This window comes from Drosophila kikkawai, chromosome 2R, assembly GCF_030179895.1.
Source record: "Drosophila kikkawai strain 14028-0561.14 chromosome 2R, DkikHiC1v2, whole genome shotgun sequence".
NCBI lineage: Eukaryota > Metazoa > Arthropoda > Insecta > Diptera > Drosophilidae > Drosophila > Drosophila kikkawai.
In genome coordinates, this window is record NC_091729.1 from 26,807,920 (window position 1) to 26,832,813 (window position 24,894).

The 24,894-nt window shown below is 46.6% G+C and overlaps 6 protein-coding genes and 1 non-coding gene across 12 annotated transcripts; 4 read left to right on the forward strand and 3 right to left on the reverse strand.

Annotated features, from left to right (window-relative positions):
• The first annotated feature begins 422 nt into the window (after positions 1–422).
• EndoB (SH3 domain containing GRB2 like, endophilin-B) lies at positions 423–4,472 on the forward strand. Of its 3 annotated transcripts, none has more exons than XM_017163589.3 (5): positions 423–620; positions 773–1,270; positions 1,513–1,703; positions 1,828–2,035; positions 3,473–4,472. In XM_017163589.3, the coding sequence occupies exons 1-5, from the start codon at positions 543–545 to the stop codon at positions 3,599–3,601; spliced, it is 1,104 nt and encodes a 367-aa protein (XP_017019078.1). In that variant the 5' UTR covers positions 423–542; the 3' UTR covers positions 3,602–4,472. The 3 variants fall into 3 exon arrangements, with proteins under 3 accessions (XP_017019078.1, XP_070140828.1, XP_017019075.1); XM_017163586.3 differs by lacking the exon at positions 1,828–2,035 and adding an exon at positions 2,224–2,467 and having other exon boundaries at positions 431–620; XM_070284727.1 differs by lacking the exon at positions 1,828–2,035 and having other exon boundaries at positions 428–620.
• Positions 4,473–4,993: 521 nt separating this feature from the next.
• On the forward strand, positions 4,994–12,012 carry Hen1 (Hen1 methyltransferase). Of its 2 annotated transcripts, none has more exons than XM_017163573.2 (3): positions 4,994–5,252; positions 10,782–10,951; positions 11,012–12,012. In XM_017163573.2, exons 1-3 carry the CDS (start codon positions 5,022–5,024, stop codon positions 11,787–11,789), a joined length of 1,179 nt encoding a protein of 392 aa, XP_017019062.1. In that variant the 5' UTR covers positions 4,994–5,021; the 3' UTR covers positions 11,790–12,012. The 2 variants fall into 2 exon arrangements, with proteins under 2 accessions (XP_017019062.1, XP_070140367.1); XM_070284266.1 differs by lacking the exon at positions 4,994–5,252 and adding an exon at positions 10,052–10,368.
• On the reverse strand, positions 5,314–10,638 carry bsd (back seat driver). 3 transcript variants are annotated; one of them, XM_017163572.2, is made up of 5 exons: positions 10,497–10,638; positions 8,907–9,491; positions 8,694–8,849; positions 6,585–8,635; positions 5,314–6,515 (listed from the first exon to the last, which is right to left on the reverse strand). In XM_017163572.2, the coding sequence occupies exons 2-5, from the start codon at positions 9,313–9,315 to the stop codon at positions 5,973–5,975; spliced, it is 3,159 nt and encodes a 1,052-aa protein (XP_017019061.1). In that variant the 5' UTR covers positions 9,316–9,491; positions 10,497–10,638; the 3' UTR covers positions 5,314–5,972. The 3 variants fall into 3 exon arrangements, with proteins under 3 accessions (XP_017019061.1, XP_070140366.1, XP_070140365.1); XM_070284265.1 differs by lacking the exon at positions 10,497–10,638 and adding an exon at positions 10,388–10,488; XM_070284264.1 differs by lacking the exon at positions 10,497–10,638 and having other exon boundaries at positions 8,907–9,681.
• A 545-nt stretch (positions 12,013–12,557) lies between the features above and the next one.
• On the forward strand, positions 12,558–13,580 carry LOC108072434 (dynein axonemal light chain 4). The gene is made up of 3 exons (XM_017163555.3): positions 12,558–12,763; positions 12,835–12,918; positions 13,207–13,580. The coding sequence occupies exons 1-3, from the start codon at positions 12,695–12,697 to the stop codon at positions 13,369–13,371; spliced, it is 318 nt and encodes a 105-aa protein (XP_017019044.1). The 5' UTR covers positions 12,558–12,694; the 3' UTR covers positions 13,372–13,580.
• Positions 13,566–22,327, reverse strand: Prp8 (pre-mRNA processing factor 8). The gene is made up of 14 exons (XM_017163554.2): positions 22,211–22,327; positions 21,370–22,004; positions 21,095–21,310; positions 20,821–21,033; positions 20,633–20,758; positions 19,937–20,356; positions 19,654–19,871; positions 18,547–19,598; positions 18,289–18,481; positions 17,497–18,070; positions 17,283–17,433; positions 17,046–17,222; positions 16,693–16,984; positions 13,566–16,630 (listed from the first exon to the last, which is right to left on the reverse strand). The coding sequence occupies exons 2-14, from the start codon at positions 21,984–21,986 to the stop codon at positions 13,686–13,688; spliced, it is 7,194 nt and encodes a 2,397-aa protein (XP_017019043.1). The 5' UTR covers positions 21,987–22,004; positions 22,211–22,327; the 3' UTR covers positions 13,566–13,685.
• LOC121503073 (small Cajal body-specific RNA PsiU2-55) lies at positions 20,407–20,583 on the reverse strand. Its single transcript, XR_005991258.1, has one exon. It is a non-coding gene; the product is annotated as a small Cajal body-specific RNA PsiU2-55 (non-coding RNA).
• A 1,649-nt stretch (positions 22,328–23,976) lies between the features above and the next one.
• On the forward strand, positions 23,977–24,686 carry LOC108072410 (pupal cuticle protein Edg-91). Its single transcript, XM_017163514.3, has 3 exons — positions 23,977–24,102; positions 24,166–24,225; positions 24,281–24,686. Exons 1-3 carry the CDS (start codon positions 24,094–24,096, stop codon positions 24,485–24,487), a joined length of 276 nt encoding a protein of 91 aa, XP_017019003.1. The 5' UTR covers positions 23,977–24,093; the 3' UTR covers positions 24,488–24,686.
• The last annotated feature ends 208 nt before the right edge of the window (positions 24,687–24,894 follow it).

Here is a 24,894-nt window from a genome sequence, read left to right on the forward strand (position 1 = left end):
CGCCGCTGGTGCGGCATCGGCGCAGCTTCAGCGCGGCCTTCAGTGTCATTGTTCTTTATAAAACTTAAAAAAAAATAAATAACTCATTAAAATGGCCTTTTTGCCTTATTTGACGCGCCGCCGCCGCCGGTTCTTTCTGACTACTACGCCGCCGCCGCCGAGTCATTTTGACCTCTACGCCGCCGCCGATGCCTTTAACCATCGGCGTAAACCTCTAATTCGAAGACGTGCGATGTTAGCAGGAATATGTGAATGATTTATTTAAAATAAAATTATTCAAAATTTATGTGATTAATAAGTAAGTATAAAACCAGAATTAAATATTAAATTCATTTAAATTTAATCAAAATTAGCTTTTATTTGTTGTATATTTTTAGTATATTCCAGTTATTGGCACTACCTAAACCTTTCGTATATTCTAACGGCCAGCATACGGTCATATTGGAACTGGGACTGGGAAAAATACAAACAATTTTGGCACTGTGGAATTTTTAAACTGTTAAACTTAAAGTTGGGAAACAAAACACTAAAAAGCACTAAAAATGAACATAAATCTGCCAAATTTCAACGTAAAGAACCTTGTGAAGGAAGCGGGCAGCACGATTTCGCGTGTGGTGCAGGTGAGAGCGGGGCGGCGGACAAATCAATGATTTTGGGTGGGGATGTGGGATGGCCAATGGGGATGCGTATGGAATGGGGGAAATACTCATACCTATGCCCACTCGAAAACTGAAGAACCTTTTGCCCTTTTCTCGTTCTTGCCCGTCTCAAGCTCACGGAGGAGAAGCTGGGCACCACGGAGCGCACAGAGTACGACTTGCACTTCCAGAATCTCGCCGAGCGGGCGGATGTGACCAAGACCTGGACGGAGAAGTTGGTGCGTGACACCGAATCGGTGCTGATACCCAATCCCCAGAATCGCGTCGAGGACTTTATCTTCGAGAAGATCGAGAAGTCCAAGCCCAAGCGTCTGAGCAATCTGGAGCACTTGGCCTTGGATATGATCGAGGCAGGCGGTGACTTTGGACAGGACTTGCCCTACGGCCAGGCGCTGATCAAGGCCGGCCAGGCGGAGCAGAAGCTGGGCCAGTGCGAGCACGACTTCATTGCCACCTCGGGCATCTGTTTCACCCAGCCGCTGCGCAAGTTCCTGGACGGCGAGATGAAGACGATTGGCAAGGAGCGGGGCATTCTCGAGTCCAAGCGGCTGGACCTCGATGCCTGCAAGAATCGTGTGAAAAAGGCGCGCAGCATGCTAGGACAGCAGTCGGTGAGTGTGGGGGGAGATTCGGGGACGGGGATTGTGGGTGGGATTAGGTAATTGTTCGTTATGGATTTCTCACTTTTACTGTGCTTTTGTCTCCCCCTGCTGCCCGGAACCTTGCAGAAAGATGGCATCTCGCCAGAGGCCGTCTTGGAACAGGTATCGCGCAACGCCTTGACCTAGCCAGAGCTTTATGACCCACCATTTGGTTCCATCAAATGCTAATATCCCGTTTTCTCTTTTGCCAGGCGGAGCGCGACTTGCGGGTGGCCCAGGCCGAGTTCGACCGGCAGTCGGAGATCACAAAGCTGCTGCTGGACGGGATCAGCACGTCGCAAGCGTCGCATCTACGCCACCTGCATGCCTTCATCCAGACACAGGTGCGCTACTACAAGCAGTGTGGCGATGTCATGGAGCAGCTGCAGCGCGAGCTGGCCAAGTGAGTGTGGATAGTTGATGTCTTGACCTTTATCCCTCGAGTAGGCACCGAATGACCCCTCCCCGCACACGCACCCCGTCCCGGCTCTCGGTTATGTGTTATCCATGTGTTTGTGGTCTTACAGGATGCAGCATCCGAAGCCACGCCTGCGCATCAATAGCGAAGACGTGGATTGTGGGCCTCCCAGCTCTGTGTCGCTGCACTCCTGTGATTCCGATTCCGTAGTGGGCCCAGCCCTAGATAGCGAAGCAGCAGATCCCGCTCACGATCTGTCCCTAGAGAACCTGCTGGAAGACTTTCACATAGAATTCGACACGAGTGCCGTCTCCACAGTTTAGGCGGGTTGAATCCGTATCCGTATCGCTCGCACCAGTTAACATTTAATGCTAAGTTCATACATAATTAGTTAGGCCGTTTTTCAAGTCAGGTTTCCGTCTGGTTCATCCCTCCACAGTCGTACAATTGCTGCCCCAGAGCCGTTATCAAAAACTCATTAAACTCTGCCATCATCTTCCATCAGCTTGGGAGGCCCCACACCGTACATTCCGCTCGATCTCAACGAGGCCAGTGCCGGCAGCAGGTCAGGCAGCTCAAGCGGCCCCACCGGTCGCGGTCCCGGCCACAACAACGCCGCCAATGCGGTCTCATCGGGCCACAGGCCCAGCCAGCCCTTGCACGTCAGCTCGGACCAGATGCAGCGGGCACGCGTCCTCTGCTCGTACGATGCCAAGGATCACACGGAGCTCAATTTGAGTGCGAATGAGGTGAGCAGGCCAAAAGTAGATCAGGCTATAATAAATTGATAAATATCGTAAGTTTAAATTCCGAAATAATCTCTTAACTTGTCTAAAATTACTTTTAAATCGTTTATAATTTCATTTTGAATAACCTTTTAAGTAAATTCAACAGATTATGGTGCGTTTTAGCTTTTACCTCTTGTTTCTCTATTAAGTTCATGTAAAAACAAGAAAGAAAGCTAACTTTGGCCAGCCAAAGTTTGTATACCCTTGCAGGTAACAATTAAAATATATCATAACTAAGCCAAAAATGCATTAATTTCGATTCGGAAAGCAGTTTTGTGTTAGTTTTTATTAATTTAAAAAAACTGCATACCAAATTTAAAATATTAAGAAATCAAAAATTTCGGCCATTTTTGCTCATTTTAATGATGTAACCCCTTATCAAATTTCGCAAAATTGGCCAAAAAATCGTTTTCTTCCGGACATGTCTAGAAAGATTCGCATGTTAATGCTGATCAAGAATATATATGGTTTATGGGGTCGGAAATGATTTCTTGACTTAGAAAAATATTATTTTGTATTATAGAATCGGATTTTTTATATTAAAAAACTTCTTAAATTTTTTTAAAATTAAAAATATCATTACTCGGGCAAAAGAGCATTAATTTTAAATCGGAAAACTGTTCTGTGCAAGATTTTCTACAATTAATAAATCTGCATACTTCATTTAAAAATTTGGAAAATTCAATTTTTTATCAAAATCAAAAATTTTAATGATGTAACCCCTTATAAAATTTTGCAAAAATGGCCAAAAAATCGATTTCTTCCTGACATATCTAGAACGATTCCCCTGTTGATGCTGATCAAGAATATATATGGTTTATGGGGTCGGAAACGTCTCCTTCACTGCGTTACAAACTTCTGACTAAAATTATAATACCCTGCAAGGGTATAATAACATATAACTATAAATATTTTGATTAAAGCCCATTTTCAAACACATTTTAAACAAATAATTCACCATTTCAGGTTATCTTTGTGGCCGAATGCTCGCCGGTTAACGAGGACTATATGTACGGAAAGCAGGGCCTGATGAAGGGCCTGGTGCCGCGGGCCTTTGTGGAAATGCTGGACGAGGAGCACGATGTCACCCTCTAAGTGCGGGCAATAATCATCAAGCAATCAATCAGTAATCTCAACCAAAAAAGCAACCCTACTATGAAGATGAGAAATGCTCCAAGAGAAATGCCACGGAAATACTCATACGTTAAGGAGGAGGCGGGAGGGCAATTGGACAATTACATGATAGCAAGAGAGTACAATAATTTATCAGAATATATTATATACAAGACATATACACACATACGTACGTACATCCATACATGGGCATGTTATAATATAGAGAGCATCGTAGTTTAGGCCCCGAACCTCGCCTCAATAATCAAATGTACTGCAGTACATATATAAATTTTAAAATATTCTCAAGTTAAATCTATTATTGTTACTACTTATCGCATATCCAGGGGCTCCACACTCCACACTCAACAAAGTATTATATATTTGTGTTACGTCTATGTCTGTATCTTGGTTAACAAAAAGAAGACATTATCTGTGCTTTACTATATCCTATATCTCCTTATATTTAGAGATTGTTAATCCTCAGCTATGGCGTTCCAATTTAAGCTATGTAACTAGTATTAGGTATACTTCCTGCTGCTATATTTATTATGTTAAAATCTTTTTGTGCAATTTGGAAAGTCAATTAAATGATTGTTGCTGCTTGTTAAGCGTAAGACAAAGAAAACCCTGAAGAAAACACCAAGCCGATTAGCTAATTAGCGCTTAAAGTGACGCAAATCATTTGCAAAAAGCTAAGAAAAACGTACAATACAGCAATTACAAAAACAAACAACGATGTTTTTAGGTTTTCAACTAAGAGAAATGTTGTAGAGGTGAATTTTAACAATACATCAATTGAAAATAAATAAATACAAATATATTATAAAGCCTAAGAGGTTTTTCAATTTTATATTAGATTTATTTTTGTAATAATTAAAATGGTTTAAAAAAGGGAATATTTTAGGTCTTCTTGAGGTCATAAGTTGCCTAAAAAACCAGTAAGTGCAAAAAGTCGAATATATTATGCGGTTTTCAGTTAAAATTCGAATTAATTATTGATAAAATATTAATTTTTTTCAAAACTTTAAAGGCGTTAAATCATTAAAATTGTCAAAATTTAGGAAAAACTTTAATTTTTAAAAGTGTTAATTCAGGTAAGCTTTTCCGTTTTAAAAATAACGCCTAATAAAAATATCATCAAATATAACTTTAAAGAAAGCGAATAGTTGCCCATAAGGTCTGTGATCGCCAAAGTCATATATTATATATTCAAATTTTCCATTAAAATCTAATTAATTTTAATTAATTAATTAATATTAAAATTAAGAACAAACGAACGAAGACGAGGAGAACAAAATACTAGAACGAAAAAAACACTCTTTGTATTTTATCGATGTTATCGATGGATTTTTTAGCTTGGCTGAACTGGTCCTACTAGCCACTACAAATTTTGCGCAAAATGTTTTCGTACAAGTTCCCCTGCGGGGATTTCCAAACCTTGACAACCATGACTGAGGACAACTTTGTTTTCGATCCGCCGGTGTACGAGCAACGTTACTGTGCCGCCATCCAGATCCTGGAGGACCCACGCTGGACGCAGCAGATCAAGAAGGTGGTGGAGTTCGGATGTGCGGAGATGCGCCTTTTCCACCTAATGCGCCGCATCGAGACGATAGAAACCATTGTGCTGGTGAGCTTGGATTTGGGAAACCTTTAGCCGAAAGCTTTGTTTAGAGAAACGCCTGGGGAAGTAATTTTTAAGGAAATACACTTCTTATTTATTGATTTCCGCTGGTTTATACACACGCATATCCTAGCTTAGACTTGTATCAATGTTTACGAAATAACATTATCTAGTTATATTAAATACTTGTGGAGGAGAGTATGCACCGTCATTCCTTCGCATGAAATGTTGGCTGAAACGGGGTCCTTACATCTGGGGGCGTTAATAATAACCTAACGAACTAACATACAATTTGCAAAGTAGTTAAAATCGAAATTAAAACTCCAAGGATTTGCTATTATCAAGGCCAATTGTAACCTACTGGGTGGGCACTTCTCCGGCGGCACACCCTTCGAATCACACAAACAGGGGGGCTTGGGGGACTGACTACATGCTAGAATGGATAATATATATTTCAACAATAATCTTCATCCTCATCCCTAGGCTGCTGAGCGAGTTTTTCAAATCAAAATGCTTATGAAATCCTAACAAACCGAAAACCTCGAATCGTGACGCAGCTCTCACTCCTGTGGCTCGAGTTTCGGAAGTATCGTAACTTAATTACCACTAAAAATACTTGAAAACGAATTGGGGTGCTTCTGTTCAGCTTTTCTGTTCTTCGCTCGTCTTTTCTCCTACTCCGATCGTCACTAGTTCCTATTCCTAACTGTCATCCTCTGCGGGCCATCACTTGCGACAATGCCTGGACGAGTGGACATTGCGCCCCTTGCCGTAGCTGTTCTCATCGTCATATTCGCCGTACAGGTTTTGCACGTCCAGCAGGCTCGCATTGTTCTCCACATCGTGCCCGCCGCCGAGATGCGATTCAGTCTTATATAGACAGCGGCGTGTCGTCTGCCGCTTCTTACGTTGTTGTTGTGGTGGCTGCTGTTTCTCCAGATTCTCCGCCGACCGGCTCGGCTTCAGTTTCAGTTTCCGCTCGCCCTCGCCGGTGGCGGAGGCACACACAGTGCCAGTGCCGTTCTCCTTGCGTGTGGCGCAGCCACGTTTGTTACTGGCCACGGCCGATAGCGGCGTTGACCGGTTCTTGCTCACAGCAGCTCCGGTGGTGGTGGCTAATCTCATGGCACCCGGATTCTTGGGTGGTCGCCCCACGCGATTGCTCTTAGCCGGCTGCTTGCGGGCCTTGCCCTTGGGTCGACCACGCTTGGCTTGCTCGGAATGGTCAGAGCAGTCACTCTCTGATGCTCTGGCACCATCCGCTTCATCCTAGTCGCAAGAGAATACAAATAATTGTTAATAAAATATAAAAGAATCCTTTTTTCAGGGGCTACTCACCTCGCCATCGACGCTATCTATAGCCTCTTCCTCATCCTCCTCCTCCTCTTCGTCGTCTTCTTCCTCATCACCTTGTGCCTCCAGATTCTCCTCCTCCTCCTCCTCTTCTTCATCTTCATCCTCCTCTTCCTCGTCTTCGTCCTCGTCTTCATTTTGATTATGCTCTTGAACAACCAAACCCTTGTCGCGACGACTCTGCTCTACGGCCAGTATGGCGTAGGTGGGCTTGCCCTCATAACGCTTAGGAAGACGCGATTGCAGGGGACAGATGGACTCCTCCCGCTCAAACTCCTTGACGGCACGTTCGCGCGCAATTTGATCTGGATCCTGGGAGAGCACCTCCGCCCAGGAGAACTTCTTTTTCGCCGTCTTCTTATTGGACTTGGAGCGCAGGTTCTTGGGCGAGACGCGATTCGTGAGCGAGTGCTCCTGGAAAGGAGTGCTCAGCGCAGAGTTGCGCATCACATTCAGGGGTATCTTGTTGTTCAGCTCGAAGATGTCGCACTTGTTGCCGTCCACCTCGTCCTTGATGGAGACACAGGTGCGCTGGATCTCCTCGCTGCTCAGACGCATCTGGCTAGCATCGAATCCGAGGCGCTGGTACTCACGCAGGAATATCTTGCGGTATCGCTCATAACTGGGTCGCTCCTGATACGCCAGCTGACCGATCTGCTGCAGGAACTCGCCCAAATACTTAGGAACTTGCTTGCCGTAGAACTGGCGCAGCATCTCCGGCACATCCGTCATGAACAGCTCCTTGGCCCGGTGCACCTTCTCCTGCTGCTGCTGCTGGGCCACGTCCTTCCAGGGCAGGTAGCCCTCCGACCAGTACACCAGGTTGTAGCCCAGGCACTCTAGATCGCTGCGTCGCGAGTGGGCGCCGAGGTGGGCGTCGCGCGACGTAAACTCCAGCGTGCCGTCGTGCGCCCGCCGCTGGTCCATGATAAAGGGGCGGTGGACACCGCGATCCTGGTACTTAGACGCCAGCCCAAAGTCGATGAGGAATACATGCTCCTCCTCGACGGGCAAGAACTGGTACTCTGTGGGGTTCGGGTCCAAGTGCTTGCTTACCCGGCTTCCGCGTGTTTTGTAGTCGCCGGAGGACACCATCTTTTGTTTCTCCTGATGCCGGGTGGACCGCGTTGACACCGAACACTTCTTGGCACTCGCAGCCTGAGAGCCTCTGCCTCGCTTGATGGTTGAACGACGAACTTGAACCAATGAGGGCGGGATGAACTCCTCCGAATCATTGTCAGACGACTCGGGCGGTTCTTCGTCACTGTTCTGCTCGCTCGCCTTGATGGGATCGCCCTGCTCGTTGAACTCCTCGCGGTAGCTGATGCGCTTGGTGGGGCGCAAGTAGTGCGACTTCACCATCTCCTCGTACATGGAGTTGCGCTTGTCGCGGCGGCACGAGCGCACTGGATTCGAGCCACTGAACTCAACCGGATTGCGTCCGCGTCGCTTCTTGTTCACCGGCGTGTGGTAGTTGTCCAGGCTGTTGCTGTTGTTGCTGTTCGATGTGGCGCCGTCATCGAAGTCCTCGTCCTCGTCGTCGTCCCGATCAATGTCTGCTATCCGCTTCAGGGCAAACTTCTCGCTCTTCAGGTAGTACTCGTCGTCGTTGGTCTCCTGCTCCGAGCTGTTGCCACTGTCCGTGGTCTGCTGCTTCTCCTCGTAGTGCTCATCGTAACCGTTGCCCTTGCCCTTGGGAATCGCCTGCCTCTTGAGGTACTTGCACTTGGAGACCATCAGATTCTGGGCCTTGATGTCGTTGTGGCAGTAGCCCTTGTCGTGCAGATTCTCCAGCACATTGAGGATGTGAATGGCGAGCACTAGCAGGGACTTTTGCTGCACCCGCGAGTTCTTGATCAGCGAGTGTAGGTCGCGATCGAAGCGGGGCAGCACCAGGAAGCGATAGCGGGCATCTCCGAAGAAGTGCGTACCCGAGGCAATGTAGCTGGGTATCCCGCTAGGCGGACCCTGGCTGAGGCCATGGGTCTGTGGGACCGGTAGGTTGGCGCCAGCTTCCTCCGCGCCATCGGATATTTCTATATCAAAATTATGGTTAGCACGAATGCAATGCTAAGGAGAAAACACACAGCTTACCCTTTGCTCGGGAGGTGTTGATCAGACAGTGGATCTCTACGAAAAGGGGTCCATTGGAGTGCGGCTCAATCTTGACTACATACTTGGCGGTATCCGAGCTAGCCGGGCAGACTGTGTCGTCCGAGGCCAAGAAGATTTCGCCAAAGTTGCCTTTGCCTGAGGGAAAAACGTGGGATTACGGATTGTTTTTAAATCCTCCTGGCAAATAATCACCTATGGGTCTTCCCAAGCGCCAGGCCTTTGAAAGCAGATCTCGCAGGATGGTGCCATTCACCACCGAAGGCCGGAGTGTGTAAACTGGACGCGGCGACTCCGTGGCGCTCGAGTTGTTTTGGTCGCTGGCAAAGCTGGCGCCGGTAAGAAGCAGACTGCGTGCCTGTGGTGTATGCATCAGTGTAGGGGTGACGACCACATCCATGCTGGTGGCACCGTCGCCGCAACCTGCCGAGCCCGACGAGGATGAGGACTCCTCGTCATCGTTCTCATGAAAATCGAAGCCATTTGCGCTGTTCGATCCGCCGCTTAGGCGCGGGCACTTTGCGGCGGCCTTGATAGCCGACCGCTTGCGCTTGCGAGCACTGCGGTCCGTGGGCGGGCGTTCCAGTTGAAGGCGCTTGCCCATCTCGGCGCCTGGCGAGAATGAGGATGTGCGAAAGCCTCCTCCTCAGGCCCTCAGTCACTCAGTCTCTTAAGATTTCGAAGCGCGTAGGCAGGAACGTATCTGCTTTAATTTCCAATGTGCGGCCAAGTGGGGTTTGTTTTTGTCCGATTCCTCTTTGAACGCCAGTTCTCTTTCACCTGATGTTCGTAGTTAGTTTTGAAAGAGGTCGAGACAGAGATTAGTAAGTGACTATTTTTGAAAGCTGAGTTCAGCCAGCAGCTATTGTTTTTACAGAGATCCGCCACTCTTATTGTGCTAAGATATTATTAGGCATTTTTGCCTCACAACTTGTTTTTTTTTTTTGTTTTGTTTTAGTATAACGGCCGGGACAAGGTGAAATGGAACATTGTACAAGTGATGATACTCGAGATATCGATAAGTTTTAATTGAAATTAATTAAAGCCACAAGTAACCGTTTTGTATTCATTAATTTTTAATAAGAGTTATTAATGTTTCATTATGTTGGTTAAACACCAACTCACATTTTATATTAATTTTCATTTAATAAAATAAAATAGTTATTTACGCTATAAATTTGAAAATAACGCACGTTTAAAGAAACACTTATCGATATCTTGATTAAACGAAATGAAATGGAACACACCGACAGGCAGCTCTTGCTCACTTGTGTTGGTGTACAACAATTATATACACACAACAAAACAAATAATTCAATTTAACAATTTTGGGAAAATACCCCATGCTTTAGTCACTTGGGTTGACGTTAGCGTTACGCCAGGTGCATATTATCGGCGAAACGAGAATGTTCGGTGCGCGCCCGGGGCCACAAGCACAAATACAAACACAAACAAACGCGGACGCACCATCATGTCTGTGGCAAGCAGACGGACATACATACGGACTCCCGAAAAAAAAATCGATTTTGCTGGCCGGCATTGGGACACAAAGGAGCAAAACGCTCCCATATGTATTTGGCTGCTCCGGGGGCTTCCCCAGACAACACTTTTCACGTGCCAATCGGCTGCTGGGGCACAAAGTCAAATTGATTTTTCAGTATGTGTATTTTTCTCACGTATTACTCGTCTCTTCTTCTTGTTTTCGTCGTTTTCTTTCCCCGTCCCAAGTGCACCACAGATTTTCACGGGCTCGGCCAGCTCCCTAGCCAAGGGGGCAATGCTTACACTTTTCACTTGGTGCGACGGTGCACAGCTGCACTTTCACAAATCGTTTTCCACTATATTTCCGCTTCCATTTGACTCTTCTTTTCGTAATAATTACACATTCTTCCTGCAAGCCAAGCAGCAGGGTTGTTTCGGCCGGACATGCGATAGTTGGCTCGATGTGGTAGTTGGTATCGATATCGTCGGTTATCGATTGTTTTACTAACAATTTCCAATGTTCTGTTTCCATTTGTTCCGATGTCTTGTACGAGGTGGCGGTTAATTTCAAATTTTCTGCATTTGCAGGTGGATATTGACGAGCCTTTATTAAAAAAAACCTGCACTGCAATCAATCCGTTGGTCGCCGACTATTTAAGGCATCGTGCTGGTCCTTTGCGAGCTGAGATCTGGCAGGGAAGCATTGCGGATTCTTCGGAGGAACTGCAGGACACAGATGCAGTTATTGCCCTGGAACTGTGAGTTTTAAGATTGTGTTACTTTTAGTTCTTATAATATTTATTATTTTTAACTTTCAGCATTGAACACGTTTACGACGATGTGTTGTCAAAGATTCCATCAAATGTCTTTGGTTTTATGCAGCCAAAAGTGGTCGTTTTCAGCACACCCAACTCCGACTTTAACGTGGTCTTTACCCGTTTCAAACCTCTTCTACCGAATGGATTCCGTCACGAGGACCACAAGTTCGAGTGGACGCGGGAGGAATTTAAGACTTGGTGCATGGGAATCGTAGAGCAATACCCAAACTATGTGTTCTCTCTGCTGGGAGTGGGCAATCCGCCCAAGGATATGGAATCCGTGGGTCATGTATCGCAGATAGCGATATTCGTCCGTAAAGATATTCTGGAAATGCCGTTGGTGAATCCATTGAGTGTGCTACCAAAACCTTACACAGAGGACTCGGGTTCTTATAAGCTAATCCACGCCGTCGATTATCCTTTCTATGTGGATTCCAGAACCGAAAAGGAAAAGATCTGGGATGAAGTCCAGTGCGAACTGCAGCGTTTCAAGAGGATTGCAAATAGTGCTGAAATTGAACAAGAAATCTACACAGACATCATTAAAATGCCAATAGCACACCTCTTGGAAAGATTACAGATTACAGGAGCCACTGAAGAAATACTCAAGACAGTGCTCCAGGAGAAATCTTTGAAAATAGAGGATGATTGCGTTATAATAGAGGACTCGGAGGAGTCAGGCGAGTCGGAGCCCTACGACTTGTCCGATCACTTCTCCCAGGAGGCTGTATTATCTGATCGAGATGAAGAAGAGGAGTGGGACTTGGCAAACAATTAATTAAAGTTAAGATTACTTTTTTCTAAACTTAGTTTATTAATTTTTAAGTGCATCGTGTCGTTCTTTTGTTGTTGATACTTTGATCTCGATGGTTTTGCAATTTTCGAAGACATTTCCTGAGATTTTTTGACCGGGACAATTAACATTAAAGACTTAACTGCCTTTAACTCGTGTCATTAGGCACACAATGAATGACTTTTCGAATAAACCAACCACTGCTCATGTTTAGTTTACTGACAATCTGTTGACATTTCAATGGGTGGGTTTTTCCAGGCATTCTCCGCTGGCTGGCGGCTATTTCATTCCTCCCCCAACTGACCACTTTCAGTGCAAAAATCGTTGCAGAAATTGGGGTTGCCGCCAAGATGATGACGGTGACGCCGCGTCGTCTGTCTCGCTGTGGCACCCTCACGGAAATTGCTTTTGTTTGCAACAAACCGGGGATGCAGGAAGCGGAAGGCAGACGGCAGGAGGGAGTACGAGGACCTTTAGCATGCAGGCAAGCACACTTGGCGCAATCGCAGCGCGCACCGAATGGTAGCTATTAATACCCCTCCCGGCTCAAACTCCGCCTGTGGTTGCCACAGTTAATGGAGCTGGCGTCAGAACGGAGCCGGAACTCTGAGTACCATCGTCCGTCAGTCGCTAGTCAACCTCGCTCCGGACGACAGCCGCCTGGCAGCCCAATCGAGACCGAAACAAATTGCCATAGCAGCCAATCCTGTCGTGACGAACGAGAATTCATAAACATTCACCTGCCAGCGGTAGGCATTCCACATAGCCTATACTTTTTTGCCTTGACTCGTGTGTCACATGTAAATAGGAATTTAACTCAATTTTTATAACATTAGCTTCAGCTCCGTGCCACCAATTCCTTCGTTCAGTTGTGCCAGTGAATCGCAGACATGGCAGATGAGGCGGAAGGAGGCAAGGAGGGCGAAAAGAAAATCGTACACGTTTATCCACTGGTGAAGGTTAGTTGAGCGTAATTGCTAAAATTGCTTTAATCCTGGTTTATTTAAATCCTTGGTTTCCTTTTTTTTAGCACTCGGACATGAACGAGGAGATGCGAATAGAGGCCATTGAACTGTCCATCACGGCCTGCGAGAAATATGCGTCGAACTATGAGGTAGAATTTAATGGGTTTTAGTTTAGGTTTTACTTCATTAGATATAAGGGTTTATTAATTTAAAAGTTAGTTTATAGATTAGTTATTGGAATTATGAGGTAAAACTTACTATTATTCTTTGAAAAGCTGATTTTTAAGCATAATTAAATTAAAATTTGGTTTAGATTTATTATTATAATTTCAATAGCAATTTAAATACGCATAGAAGATTTTGTATTAGATATACTTTCAGAGACCACATTAACTACAGACCCTTCACTTATCCAAGAACCTTGAAATTCCTTACAGCACGCTGCCAAAATCATCAAGGAAACCATGGACAAGAAGTTCGGCATCTATTGGCATGTGGTGGTGGGCGAGGGATTCGGTTTCGAGGTCTCCTACGAAACGGAGAACATACTCTACTTGTTCTTCGCCGGGAACCTGGCCATTGTGCTGTGGAAGTGCTCCTGAAAAGCGGGTCAAAGCAGCCATCAATCGAACGTACCTAGAAACCGGAACAAAACCCCCAAACCGAACCAAACAGAATTATTTAGCATTAATTTTAGTCATACATACAGACATGCAGGCCTACATACATACCGTTAATGTTGTGAATAGCGAGTCTTGCACTGGTGGATGAGAAATGAATTACCATGGCAACGATGTGTGTGGAAAAAGAATGGTTTTTTTTATTACAAAATGTTGTACCTAGGCTCTAAACACGCTCATAAAATATTTTGTATGCCCTAAACGACGAGAAAACGAAGAAGTAGAAACCCAACACTCTACGCATACACATCCTCGCGATCCGCTCCAGCGCCATCACCGCCATCTTCGAGGTTCGAGAAGAGCAGGAAATGCGAGGTGCGATGGAGTTCGTGGTAGAACTCCTTGGGATTGGCCAGCTGCAGCTCGTACTTCATGTTCGGGTCGTGGCGCACGCCCATAAAGTTGTAGTTCCAACTGCTCTGGGCCGGCACCATGAAGAAGCCGAGGAATTTGTTCGAGAGCAGCATCTGGACGCGCTCGTAGTGGGACGGCAGGTAGCCCTTGGGATTGTTGCCCTTGTCCGTGTTCTTGGAGCCCCACTCGAAGCCCGAGGGCGTCAGCTTGTAGGCGGTCAGTGAGCAGGAACCGGGCGTGAAGGAGCACGTGATCACGATCGTCTTCTCGCCATCCCAGTTCGAGTTCTCCTGCATGATCTTCGCGTGCGTGGTAATATCCTGCGGCGACAGCTGCGGCAGCTCGTTGGGCTGCGTGTGGATCCAGCCCAGGGGCTCCATGTCCTTGAGGTACTGATGCGTGGGCAGGGCATTGGGCAGATTGATCGTCTGGTGGGTGCCCCATTGAGGTGGCATCACGATGCAGCGGATCTCTTTCACCTGCGGGTTGTCCGGCGGACTCACGCCGTACAGATAGCCGGCGATCTGCGCCCTCAGATCGGAGATCGTCACGAACTTCTTGAGTATGTTCTTGGGCAGAATGTATGTGTAGCCGGTCTCCTTGATGTCGTCGGAGCTCACGTAGATGTGGTTCGTTCGCAGGTGCAGATTGGTGGCGGAGATCGCCCTCACTCGCCACTCCGTCTTCGAGCTGAAGGTCTGCGTCTCGTAGTTGGACGTGGTGGAGGTGATGATCTCGTCGCCGTGCTTGTTTGTGGTCCGCGTGGTGGTGGCGGTGAGTTGGTTCTGCTCCTTGGTCTGCTTCTCGATCTCAGCGATCTGTTGGCGCTGAGCCGACGGAGCACTAATCTCCATACCCAAAATGATGTCACGGATCTCCGACTGCGTCAGCGAGGCCACATTCACGTTGTTCTTCTTGCCGTAGTCGGCCAGAATGAGGTCCTTCAGCTGCACCTCCACCTTGATCCACTCCTCGTCCGTCAGCGTGGGCCAAATGTGATGCGCCTCCGTGATGGTGGTCTTATCCGGCTTCAGGATGATCTTTGTTCGCTCCGTATTGACGTGGAGGGCGCGCAGGATCAGGATGAGACGACTGAAGGCCGTGTACGAGGAGATGGTCTTGAGCCAGTCGTCGTACAGGTTGAACAGCACCATCTGGGGCTCGGTGGCCTTGAGGATGAGGTCGCCGAACTTCTCCACCTTGAGGCAGGCCTGGAAGGGCAGCTGCAGCTCCGAGCCCTTGATCACAATGTTGGGGAAGTCGAGCAAGTGCACCTCCAGCGGATCCAACATGCCCTTCCGCGTGACAATGATCTGCTTGGGCTGCTCCTCCACGGGCAGCGACCTAATCAGGGCCGCCACCTCCTCGGCCGTCTTCCACTTGGCCAGCTGGCCCAAACGCTTCTGGCCAGCCCACACCGACGTATGGATGATCTTGAGGAAGAGCTGACCCGTTCGCGGGTTGAAGATGAAGATGGCTCCATTAATCGGCTTCGTGGTCAGATTTCCCTCGAATGTCTTGTGGATGGTCACGCGATACACATTGGTGTCGTCCACGAACCAGATGATCTGGTTGGAGAACAGCTCCCCGTAGTTCTGGGAACTCAGGTAGGGCTCCGTGGGCTCCGAGGAGTATAGCTGCAGTGCCTTGCGGATGCGCTCGCGGAGCACATAGAGCGCGGGATTCGCCTTCATGATCTTGGCCATGGCCTGCTGGATGAGGGTCTTGCAGCCGGGGAACCAGTTGCCATACGCAGAGTGCAGATTGTACGCCAGGTCAATGGCTATCAGCACGCCCGTGGGCGAGGGATAAATTGACATGTTGTCCGTGGTGTAGTCGAGGAACTTGGCTCTCGCATAGCGCTCCACATCGTGCGAATCGTAGTCGCCCCAACGCAGCTGGATGTCCAGCCAGTACTTCTGGGTGGTGGTGTTGTCCATGGTATCCTTGGTATCCGCCAGCAGCGAGGGTCGTGACACGTTCCACTTGTAGGCGGGGAACAGCAGGATGTCCGCGCACGACGAGTTCATCTTGTAGGACTTTCGCGGATGGATCGTCTCCTTCTGCACCGTCTCAATCTCCAGGGCGTCCAGCTCCTGATCAAACACCTGGCACAAATCCATCACAATCGACTCGTGGATCTTCTGCCACAAATGGGCACGGAAGATCTGGATCAGGGAGATCTTCAGCGTTGGAATCTTGCCGTGCATGAAGATGCCCGTCAAATCCAGTTGCACCTGGAAACCAACGTAGACATTGGCTCGATTGATGGTCGGCGACCACCACAGGGTGAAGCGACGGTTCGGAATCTGGTTGAGACCGGATCGCTGGGCATTGGTCAGCTTTTTGTACTTCATAGACTCCTCGAAGCCGGAGGCCTTCTCCCAGAACAGACCCTCCCAGGTGGGGAAGTAGGTGCCCTTGAAGAGTGTGTGCTCCAGAATGCCCTCCACTCCGCCTAAGGCCTGAATCATGTCCGTGCGGTAGTTGTTCAGGTTCCACAGCTTGCCGTCGTGCCGCTGATGCGTCCACCAGAAGGGATTCTGCTTCAGCACCTGGTACTGCTTGAACTCGGTCCGGATGCGCCAGCCCTTGTCGTAGGCCAGAGTGTGTCGGTCCTTCTGGAAGAGCGTATTGATGCGGGGAATACCACGATCCCAGCTGTCCTCCAAATCCTCAAGCGTCAGTCGTCGGTTCTGGGCATTCGCCTCCTGGCGCTTCAAGGCATACTCGGCCCACACACGCTGCGAGTCGATGAACTCGCTCTCCCACGGCTGGATATAGCGATACAAGTTGGGTATGAGTTGATCCTCATCGTGGGACATGCCTGTGGGGGGAATTTATTCATAAGAAACTCTGATTATAGTTTTTAATTCGACTAGAACCCACCTGATCGGAAGTGGGTGATGCCCACATCGGTTTGCTTGGACCAGCGCAGATCCGATTGCGGAATCAGGACGTGGCCCATGCTCAGCATGCCCAGACCGCCCAACTCCTTGGGTGTGTAGAACACCACGGGCGGGAAACGCGAGGGCATCTTGGAGTTCAAACCAATCTTGATGCGCGTCTGGATCTTGTTCTCGCACTTGACCAAAAGATCGAGCAGCTCTTGGGTATTGACCACAGCCTCGCGGAAATAGGTCATCAAGCCAATTAAAGCAGTATTCCATTTGTTTACAATCTACGAAAACCAAAGAAATATTAGTAAAAATCCAAATTGTTCAATTTCATTTCAATTTTACCTTCGTAAAGGTTGTGGATCCGGAGGCCATCAGTATCTGTCTCACTCGATTGTGGAAGCGTCCCAGGGACTCGTCATCCACACGTAGGAAACACTGAGCAGTTCGCTCCTTGGTTATCTCATTCTGCAAGTTCCACACGCCGTCACGATGCGTAAACTCCTCGTTTTGAGTGCGACACTGTAAGGAAAAGTAAATTGATAAACTGATCTTCAAATAAGACTTGGTGTTTTAAGGAACCTTTGGCAAAATGCGGCACTCAAAGCCGCTCATGTTGAACAGCAGATTGGGATTATCCTTGGAATACACAGACACAAATGTGCTCTCCCAACCTATGGTGGTGACAGAGCGCGGCAGACGGTTCTTGATATCCCAGAAGACAGCGCGACCTCTGCAAGTATATAAGAAGTTATTAGGGACTATAAAACTATATAAATTATAAGAAGAAACCTACAGATTGACATCGTGCTTCATCAAACGCATGCGAGCATCTCTCGGCCAGCACTTCTTGTTGTTATAACCCACAATATTCTCGTTGTTCGGATCCGGATGCTCGGTGAGGTAGCGCTGTATAAGATCGCGTGCCTCCTCCGCTGAGAATCTAAAGAACAAGTGGATGCGGTCGACGTAGCGGCAGTACAGGCGAATCGGATGTGCCGTTTCGGTGACCGCATCCTGGAAAGTAAGAAAATCGTTGGGCATTTGAGGCGGCCCCGCCATCTCGCTGGATCGGTGCAGGCCCAAGACCAGGAGATCCAACACCAGGCCATAGTACTGCGTGATGAACGAGGAGAACTGCAGACCGCGAATGATGCCATAGCTGTTGGTGTGGTTCATGTCCTTGTAGTTGATCACCACATTGTTTTTGGCCGTCATATAATCGGCGATATTGTGATCCACAATGAGACGTAAGAGACGATTGAGCAGCGTCAAATCAATCTTTTCGTAGAGCTTTTCGAATCGCGATTCAAGCAGGACATTGCACTCGCCCTCACCCACATCCCACACCTCCTGCAGGTTGTTGATGCCTGTGAAAAAAAAGAATTTTATATAAAATTCGGTAATAAAAGGTTTGTTTTACACTTCACTGGATGCACTTCCTTGATGTGGATAGGATTCCATCTTTGGCGTGAGGTTTGCAACAAGGGGATCATCAAATACATATCACTTTGCCACAAATCACACACCCAAAATGCCCACTTGATAGTCACAAATGCCAAGATTTCAGCTCAGAATAAATCCTTACCCTGACACCACTTGTAGGCCAGCAGTGGCGGTGGCTCTGTATCGCTGGGCTTAATCCAGGGCGGGAACAGACGTCGCTTGTCGGCCTCATACCACAGATACTGGTCCAGATAGGCGTCCGTGATCTTCTCCAGCGGCTCCACCTCATAGACGGGGATCAGATGACTGTACAAGTCCATGAACTCGATGCCAACCTGGAATTCAAGTTGGAAATCTGTAAATTTAAATTGAAATAAAAACAAATTCGCAGAATACAAACCTCTTTGAAGGCTCGCTGCGTAAGCAAATGACGCTTGATGCGGGACAAGGCCTCGTGGGGATTGTCGTAGGCCTGCTCGATGAGACCCAGCTCCTCGCGCTGGCTTTGGTTCAAGCGGGACTTGACACTGTAGGCCTCCTTCAAGCGCTCCAAAGCCAGAATTAACAGCTTGGTGTCATGCTTATAGGAGAGCGGAGGGAAAGGAATGGGCGCAAAGCGACGCGACTCCAGCCAATGGACTGTGGTGGTATAAATGGCCACAGCTTCCTCCGGGGAAATGTACGGGCCATCCTTGAGGTAATTATGCTGCCTCTCCTGCTCCGCCTTCAGATACAGGCGCGTCAATCGCCCCAGATTCTTCTTGCACACCGTCTTGTCCACGGTGGCGCCACGTCGAATACGCTCCCGATTATAGTGAGCCGTGTTTGTCCACCAGTCAGCCTTCATCTTTACGTAACGCAGGATCATATTCTCAATGGGTATGGGCAGACCCGGCACCTTCCACGGTATGTTGGCCTTCCAGCAGCGCCAGGCCTCCGACAGATGCTGCAGAATGGTGCGTGCCTTGTTCTGTTTGATGCCCTCGGGCATCATGTCCACGATATCGTGCATTACGGAGGCACGCAGCTCAAGATCAAAGTGAGACTCAACGCGCTGCTTGGTCACCGTCTTGGCCACGCCCTTGGAGTGTCGTCCCTCGAACTGACGCGACAGCAGATTGCCCAGCCAGCGTTCCAGCAGGGGAGTGATGCCGCGCATAAAGAAGAGCCACACTCGCCAACCGGGCGCCCAGAAACCACAGCCAGGACCCTTGCCAACAGGTCCGGTGTTGAAGCGATAGTAAATCAGATGCTTCAGATCCTTGCACATCCGAATCTGCCTCATCAGCTTGTACTTGTAGCGATACATGCCCGTCAGCTGACCCACATGGGCGAAGATGTACTGCAGTCCGTCGGCCAACTGGAAGGCGTCCACATTGTTCAGCCGATATTGAACGTGCGAGTCAATGATTAGCTTGGTTAAGCGCAAGATCTCACGGCACAAGTGGAATGCTGGAAGAAAACAATGATTTATATAATGATTTAATTTATTAAATAAGAAGCTTACCATTTCCGAAACGTGACTTTTTACGCTCCTTGGTGGTCAAGGTCTTCACGGGCTTCAAATTGAAGTTGTAATCCAAATGCAAATAGTTCAGATTCTTTCGGTGAATCAGGAGGTTAAGCATGTTGTATCCCTGACGGCAAACCTGCAGACCAGCCTCCACCCAGTCCAGGGTGGTGGTCTGGAAGAACTTGGTGGCCTTGAACGAACGGAAGAGGTAGCTACAAAAGACAAAACAATCATCAGAAAATTCTATAAAATATGCTAAATATGCTTATATTCTCACCGTTTCTTTTGCGGCTTGGGCTTGCGATGCTTCAGGGCATTCAAGACATAGTACTTGAGCAGCTTTTGATAGCTCACGCGCACCTTGACCGGATGACCGGGCGGACAGTGCTCCTTGTACCAGCATTTGACCAGCGGTACATCGATGGCTCGGCGCGAGCGACCCGAGCGCATGTTAAAGGGACGCGGAGCCCACAGCAGGGAAATGCCATTGGCGGTGTTGTCAGTGTACAGAGGTGTGTCCTGCAGGAAGGGTTGAACATCGTCCGGCAGCGTGAACTCCTCATCATCATCCGGCAGGGGCTCCTGCACCTTGGAGTTGGCATTGCGATGCGAAATGGGATTGATGAGCGGGTCAAAGTAAAAGGCGGGCAAATCGGGATCTTCGGTCTTGATGTAGACCACGTTGGGAGTGTGATACCTGCAATGGGACAAGTATTTTATTATTGTGAATCCTTTAAGGTGCGTCGAAAATGTATGCAACTATCAGCAGTCACGATCTAATCTCTTCAATCGCCACGAACATTATCATTGCAGCTCCCTTTAATCGCAAAATTGGTAGTAAGCTGGGGAGCAGGACGTTTATCTAACGTGGCATGAAGCCCTTCCAGCGATGCTTTTCACTTGGAAACGTTACTACCACGTAAATGATACTTTAGATGTAATATTTAAGGGGGAAACCTCCACGAGGTCTTACCAGCTCAGGTGCACAAAGTGCGGCATGTTGTTGTACAGGTAGGGAAAGGCAATGCGATACTCCGTGCGGATAGGCTGCCGAATGATGACCTTATTGATGTCATTAAACTCGTTCCAGTCCTCGTCTCTACAGAAACACGAATATATATCACATGCTGATCGGAATATTAGCATTTCGTGGCCACTTACCCCACATTGTGGTCTTTTATAAGTGGCTCAAACTTGGGACCACCAGGTATGGCCATATTCAAGGCCTTGGCGGTGAAGAAACTCTTTGGGTCAAACAGATAGAAAAAGTTGTTGTCCACCAGGTCCGTGAGCAGTTGATTTGCCAGCCTATAAAGCGTGGCCAGCTGGGGCAGGGATAGATTCCACTTGCGGTAGGTAGACCCATTCACAAAACTATCAAAGAACGTTCCATTATTAAAAGAAATTAAACATAAAATGTCAATGTTAAACTCACGGCGTATCCACCAGTGGACGATGATCATAAAACCATTTGTACACGGCATTATCTTCATCGTTGTCCAGCTCTATTTGTATGGCCTCCAGGGGCTCCACATCCAGCACGTTGTCTGCATAGTCTAAAGGAGGCTCCTCATCGTCAAAGGGCGGAAAACGCATACGCTTGAAGTGACGACGATCACGCTTCTCACGACGCATCATGATCCACATGGTTCTGGCAAGAAAATCAACTACTAGAGCACAACTTCCACCAGAAAGAACCCAAGAACTCACCCCCACTGAGCTATGTAGACGGGCTCAATGACCCAGGGAATCTCGTTCACAAAGGTAATGGCCCCCGTGATGTGATACAGCACCTGGACATCCCTGATCTGCTCCCAGGGCATGGGCATGTTCTCCAGCAGCTTGAGCACCGCATGCGGCATGTACTTCAAGGCGCCCAGATACACACGCTTGTCGTGGCGGTATTTGCGCGAGGTCATGTCTCCATGGTCGCGTATAATCTTCCTGATGTGCTCCGGCGGCATGTCCTCCTTCTGGGTATCCACAAAGCCAAACTTTCGCTTCTCGGCAAACCGCTTCGACTGCAAATGCTGCCACTTTAGCGCCTTCTCCTGCATCTTCTCCTCGGTGAGGATGTCTGGCTTTGGTGTGGGAATCTGACCCAGCCCGGGACCCTGGCCCTGTCCTGCCGGGGTGGGAATGCCGTTGGCATGCCCACCGGGCGGGGGTAGAGGAGCACCCGGCGGCGGTATCTGCTGTATCTGGTTGGCCATCTGCTGCTGCGCGTGCAACTGCGCCTGCTGAGCGTGGGCCGCCGCGTAAGCCTGCTGGGCCATCAGCTGGGCGGCCCAGGCGTTCTGCGGTATCATGTACGGCGGAATGGACATCGTTCCGCTGCACTTTTCCTAATCAATAAAAAGAACAATACGCTTTAGGATGACACACAAACACACACATACACTGGAGAGATAAAAACGAATGCCGCCGCCGCCGTCGACGTCGCGGCCTTTTGCAATAGTTTTCACCACGTCAAAAACAGCAATAATCGTATTTCCCACAGGATATATTCGGCGCACTTTGTGTCCCAACAGTTAGTTGGCACTATGTTTACCTAATTTTCACTTTTACTACGTTTCTTCAGCCGCAATTCACAAAATTTTTCCGGTTTTGCACAACGAAAACGTTTTTTTCATGCGGCAGCCATTTCTAGTGGTGGCACAAATTGTCGATAAAAATGCCGCATGCACAATCAAGATAGCACCGGAATCATCCAGTTTTCCAATTTTTAAAATTTTAAAAACTTGTCTTAGAGATGAAAATAAAAAAATGAAATAAAATAAAAAAATGAACATACATTTTCTATTATTTACAGTTAGTTCATAAACTTTAAATATGTACTATGAAAAATTAAATTATGTTTATTTTGGGATTTATTTTTTAAACTCCAATAAGTTTAAAAAAACTAACTTCAAGAGCTAAAATACGCTCTAAGTACCCAATCATTTTATTTATTTTAAAATAAAATGGTAACCAATAGTTTACATGCCAATTTAAAAGTAGTATTTTATTAAATTAATATTAATTTTTAATTTTAGAAAAAATAATGTTAACAAGAAAGAAAGCTAACTTTGGCCAGCCAAAGTTTGTATACCCTTGCAGGTAACAATTAAAATATATCATAACTAAGCCAAAAATGCATTAATTTCGATTCGGAAAGCAATTTTGTGTTAGTTAGTTATTAATTAAAAAAAACTGCATACCAAATTTAAAATTTTAAGAAATCAAAATTTTTGGTCATTTTTGCTAATTTTAATGATGTAACCCCTTATGAAATTTCGCAAAAATGGCATAAAAATCGATTTCTTCCGGACATGTCTAGAAAGATTCCCCTGTTGATGCTGATCAAGAATATATATGGTTTATGGGGTCGGAAATGATTCCTTCACTTAGAAAAATATTATTTTGTATTATAAAATCGGATTTTTTATATTAAAAAACTTCTGGATTTTTTTAAAATTACAAATATCATAACTCGGCCAAAAGAGCATTAATTTTAAATCGGAAAACTGTTCTGTGCAAGATTTTCTACAGTTAATAAATCTGCATACTTCATTTAAACATTTTGAAAATTCAATTTTTTATCAAAATTAAAAATTTTAATGATGTAACCCCTTATAAAATTTTGCAAAAATGGCCAAAAAATCGATTTCTTCCTGACATATCTAGAAAGATTCCCCTGTTGATGCTGATCAAGAATATATATGGCTTATGGGGTCGGAAACGTCTCCTTCACTGCGTTGCAAACTTCTGACTGAAATTATAATACCCTGCAAGGGTATAAAAATTCTATTTATAGAACTCAAAGAAAATATTTTTCACACCCTTGTAATAATCTATTTTTAAAGATATTCTTAAAAATCAAAACATAAACAAAATACGAAATTAACCCAAATGCTATTTAATTATTCTAATTAAATCAAATGATTCAGCTGGTCAACGAATTTGTTAACCGAATTTATTATGAACTTATTCAAGCAAGTGCGTCAATATTAATCTTGTGCTGACTGGTACTGGGGGAATTTCTCCGTTTCCATAGTAGATATTGGATAAATTAAACCTTTTACATTTTAGTTATTTACAAAGTAAATTTACCAACAAATGATCAGACCATAAAAATCCATGAAAATAATATTTTTTGAGCACAATTTATTTTTTTGATAGATCAAATCAATTCATTAATCTGACCCTGATGCAAGACACCTCATTTCCCATGGGGTAACGACATCTCCAGACCCTCAGAATGTTTGCCAAATCAATGATCATGTGCGAAATCGATCTCCGGGATGTTTTGCCCCTATAAATAATGTTGGTCCACCGATGGGGATCACAGTTTACGGACAACAACGCTTCTAACCAAAGCACCGGGAAAAGTTGCTAATTTCAGCGAAATACTGACTAAGTCTCGGTGAATTTTCGCAAATAAAATTAACAACAATGGCAAAGGTAAGGGACTACAAATATAGGTTGAATTTAGCATGATAATCTGCTATTTGTTATGTTTTTCAGTTATTTTCCGTACTCTTTGCACTGGTTATAATTGGCTTTGTAGCAGCGGGGCCCATAGAGGTAGGTTTTTGATTTTTTCTAAATTATTTCTATATTATTAAGCGTTATCTTTCAGAACAAGGAGGCTGTTGCAGATGGAGATCTTTCCACTGCCGATAGCATTGGCTATGGTTATTATGCGGCTCCTTTACCCATTTACTACGGAGGATATGGAGGCGGTGGCTATAAGTATGGCGGCTACTCCGGATATAGTGGCTATGGCGGTTACCGGAGCTATGGAGGTTCATACTACAGACCCAGAATTTACCCAGTTTGGGGTTAAATAATCCAAAATTATAAACAAATCTATGTTCCTACTCAAAATTCCTTAAGTAACCAAAGAAATTATACAAGCTCCCAAAAGCAAGTTAACCCTTTCACTGTCCAACGATGACGTCATTGGAGTTTTTGACCCCTGGCACAATTAACACCGGCTTTAGCGCAATAAAAACAAAAACAAGAAGCACTTTATGTATAAAGTACGCATGTGCGCGGTTTATTATTTTCAAATTTCAAACCGGATTGCGGCGGGGACTTGGCCCGGCTCTTCCAAAGAAATTGAGGCGGCTTCCATGGCCCTGCCTTGCCCTGCCAACGTAACAGAAGAGCAAGACGAGTGGTTGGCCAAGCGTAATTACACATCTGAACCTAACGCCGAACCTGGACTTGGACCCATCTTTAACGATCCAC